Source organism: Triticum dicoccoides, chromosome 5A, assembly GCF_002162155.2.
Source record: "Triticum dicoccoides isolate Atlit2015 ecotype Zavitan chromosome 5A, WEW_v2.0, whole genome shotgun sequence".
In the NCBI taxonomy this organism is placed as follows: Eukaryota; Viridiplantae; Streptophyta; class Magnoliopsida; order Poales; family Poaceae; genus Triticum; species Triticum dicoccoides.
Window position 1 is genome coordinate 540341323 of NC_041388.1, and position 3694 is coordinate 540345016.

The following is a 3694-nucleotide window of genomic DNA, read 5'->3' on the forward strand; positions in this document are numbered from 1 at the left end:
CAGTATGTGTTGAGTTATTTTGTTTTTGATTTTAATATGCTCTCATGGAATGGTAAAAAATTGGTTCATCCAATTTACAAGTGGAGTACTCTATGTTTGCACGTTCTTACATTTTTCATGTGAGACCTTCATGCTAACTGTATGAAGTACTCATGCAGGATGGTTACAAGTCAATGAAGATTTTTTTTACTATAATTGCTCAAGTACTGTGCGAAGGAAGCTGAAGACAATATTCCTGATATTTTAGGAGATGCAAATGAAGTGGAATAACGAAAAAACATTGCACCAAGTATATTTTTTGATTGTTACTGTAAATTTTTTCTATACATGTGAAATTGGAAGTGCATTATGCTTATTTATGCAATCAGAAAAAAATTTAGAAGGCCCGTGGCAACGCACGGGCATTGTATTAGTAAGTAGTAGTAGCGCAGATAAGACCCCCACGCTACTACTAAGCGTGCACACCCCGGCCCGATCCACACTCCCACCCCATCAACTGTCCCACACCACCCACCCCCCGTCTGTCGAAAAAAAAACACGCGGCCCGATCCAGATCCCCGACCTCCTCTTCTCTCCCAACCCACTCGCCGCCGGCCTCCCTTCCACCTCCTCTCCTCCGTCCGTCCGCCCCCATGTCCCCCGCCGCCTGCGCCACGCCGGCGGCCGCGCGCCCGCCGCTCCCCGTCTCGCGCCGCTGCCCCCTGCAGCCGAGGGACGGCAACGCGGCGGCCTCCCTGTCCTTGGGCGGCGCCGTCCTTGCCAAATCGAAGGCGAAGGCACCGGCGGCTGCCGCGTCGCCGCCGTCGGTGAGGTCGTATGCTGCCAGGGTTGACGCGGAGAGCAGGGCGGCGGCGGTGGCGATTGAGAAGAAGGTGTCGCTGGCAGAGGAGCTGGAGAAGGTGCGGGAGCGGCGGGGACGGGTGATGGCGGAGCTGATAGGCCTCATCGAGATGCAGTAGGTATGCGTCTTCCCTCTGTTCTGATTCTGTTTGGTAGTTCTTCTGGCGCCCGGTTCTGAATGTCAATGGTGATTTAGTTCTATGTCTTTTCCCCAAATCCTAATTCCCGTTCTCGGCTGCTATCCTGCTACATCAAGGCTTCGGCAGACCGCCGGCTGCGAATCGCCGCTGCACGCCAGCCCGCTGCGTCTGCTGCATCTACTGCATTATGAATCAGTTTGAAAAAGAAACTGGAGTGTTTGTTGAGAAATTATTTCTCATGGTAGAGTCCTAATTTTTGTTGGCTTTTGCAGGTCTCAATTATCTGTATTCGGTGGTGAAACACTGAAACTAGAGATACAGTGGAGTGACTTTCCTGTAGAGGGAATTAGGGAGGTTTATTCTGATGAGATTATTTCCCATGAGATATAGACACGATGCAAAACCAAGGTATGCTCATGCGCATAATTCATACCCTAGTAAGTACAGATATGTAGCAATAGTGAGGGAGTGGTGCATGTCTTAATTCATTAAGCCACTGTGAAATTACTGTTAATTAAGATAGTACAGCAGGCACTAGTAATAGTGCTGCTGTTGCTGATATTGCCATTGCCACATTTCACTGCACTCGTATACGCGCACTTTGATTATCTGTGCCACTTTTTTTGCCTGTCTAACGAGCACATATTTTAGTAAAAACTGGAGGAGCGCAGAGTTCTCGTGATGTGCATTATGCCCCTTCTCATGATGTGCGCTACCCTCAGGGCCAGCGCATAATGCGATGAGCGCCAATGAACAGACAAACGGTAAACTGTTGGCTGCTGCCGAAGGAGCAAGCAATGTTCAGTTCTGACAAGTGATAAAGTGGTATTCCGACGAGTGTTCTCACTTGTCTGATGATGTGCAGATTTTGATTGCCTTGTGAACTTGATTAAGATTATCAGATGTTAAGTCATTCAACCATGTGTTTGCGTGCCATGTAAATTTCCATTGCCATGGGGTTAACCTGTTTGTACAAATTAAAGTAACTTGATTAAGGTGTTAAATCTGTCAAGCGGTCAGTCACAGTACTGTGCAGTCAGCCATGTCCTGCTTTAGAGAAGTAACATTTTTTTTGAAATAGTAGAACATGCAGTCCTTTTACAAATGAAAGAGAGGCAAAGAAAGTGTTGAACAAGAACAACTATCAGCACAACATGTTGTGAGTTGCACATCCTTTTTTGCATTCTTTTTAAAAAATGACCCCTTCTTAGTTGCTTGTCACGCTCGGCCACTGGTTGCAGGTCTATGTTCCGGTGGAATCGTTGATTTCTAAGGAGGAGAGGAAGAGAATACAGGGGACTGCGTCTTCAGATTCTCAGGTAAATGCTCTGCTCCTCGTTTTTATTTTCACATCACTGATTGGCAAAAATTGTGCTTGTGTCTAATACATGCTTAAATTCATCGAGAAACAAAATGTTTGTGATCTGAATCTCACATGCTTAAATTCGTTGAGAAATCAGGATCCTATACTTCATTAATTTGCCTAGATGAAATACTTATTATTATGATTTGTAATTCCATTCACATGTTTCACGGTCCGGTTATAGTGGCTTCAAGCTTTATTTTTAACCTTCTTGCAGTAATGGATAATTACAAGAACATTCCTCAATTCCTCTATGGCTTAAGCCCATCTCAGATGGAAATGTTTAAAACTGACGACAACCCTTATAATCGGCAGTCAAAGAAAGTTACAGAGGTTAGTGAGATCATCCATTACTGCAGTTACATTACTGAAAATAAATGGTGGCATCCAGTAAGTGACACTCTCAAATTCATTCCAAAGTACTCCAGACTCCAAAGCATATCCTTTTCATCCATTCATGTTAGCAGCGAGCAAGGCCATGGCATCTTTCTTTCCCCTAGAAGTTTAAAGAATCCAATTAGTCATTGACAAATACTTTATGACAAATAGTTGATGGTGTATATGTGTAACACGTGGAGAATATCAATGTAAGACATGATATGAGTTGGTGCAGCAGGTTCATTTGTTTCTAGCTATTACATAGGCGATCTCTTGTTAATAGAAATCACTCACTTTTTTCTCTTCGTATATTTATTCCCGTAGCTACTGTACAACACAACATGCAAGGAAATATATGTCTGCTGAAATTTAATTTTATTTGTTCTTTGCTCTTTACAGAAATCTTGGATTCATAAATGGGAGAAGCACATAAGTGAGAAGATGATGATTGCAAGGATGGAGAGGGAGCAAATCATTTGGAGGGATAGAATGCCACTGTTTGGTGTTTCTATGCATTTTTGTTTGCTTTCAACTGTGTTTGCACTAGTTGGGAATAAGTGACTAGGCAATAAGTGTAGATGTATGTATATGCTCTAATGCTCCTGGTTTACTATAAATCTTCGATTTGGAATGATGTGTAATGCTGCTAGTTTATTATAAATCTGGGCTTGTTTTAGTTGTTAGAATTGTATGCATAAAATGGAATTGATGGATTTTTTTAATTCCTAATTAGTTAGTAGTAGCGTGGGGGTGAAATGGAGGGCTACTAGTATTCAGGATACTAGTAGCGTGTGGTACTATAGACGCGCTACTACTATTTCGTTAGTAGTAGCGCGTGTGACATCCGCGCTACTAGTAAAATGTTAGTAGTAGCGCGAGTTTACCCCTTGCAACTACTAGCTATTAGCTATAGCGCGATACTAGTAGCGCGGGTACCCGTGTTGCTAGTAGCCATTTTACCCGTGCTGCTAGT

General features: G+C 43.5%; 1 protein-coding gene across 13 annotated transcripts; it reads left to right on the forward strand.

Annotated features, from left to right (window-relative positions):
• Nucleotides 1-505: 505 nt before the first annotated feature.
• On the forward strand, nt 506-3407 carry LOC119302624. 13 transcript variants are annotated; one of them, XR_005147678.1, is made up of 5 exons: nt 506-959; nt 1253-2139; nt 2222-2299; nt 2561-2676; nt 3121-3407. XR_005147678.1 is itself a non-coding variant. In XM_037579664.1 (5 exons), the coding sequence occupies exons 1-2, from the start codon at nt 633-635 to the stop codon at nt 1368-1370; spliced, it is 441 nt and encodes a 146-aa protein (XP_037435561.1). In that variant the 5' UTR covers nt 506-632; the 3' UTR covers nt 1371-1388; nt 2062-2299; nt 2561-2676; nt 3121-3407. The 13 variants fall into 13 exon arrangements, 7 of the variants coding, with proteins under 7 accessions (XP_037435561.1, XP_037435560.1, XP_037435562.1 ...); XR_005147677.1 differs by having other exon boundaries at nt 1253-1388; nt 1632-2299; XR_005147679.1 differs by having other exon boundaries at nt 1253-1388; nt 1703-2299.
• The last annotated feature ends 287 nt before the right edge of the window (nt 3408-3694 follow it).

What these genes read in the sequence shown, in the direction of transcription:
- LOC119302624 (XM_037579662.1), top strand. Translation starts at nt 633, where the DNA reads ATGTCCCCCGCCGCCTGCGCCACGCCGGCGGCCGCGCGCCCGCCGCTC. An exon ending in ATAGGCCTCATCGAGATGCA is followed by an intron (nt 956 to 1,252) that starts GTAGGTATGCGT and finishes TGGCTTTTGCAG; the next exon opens with GTCTCAATTATCTGTATTCG.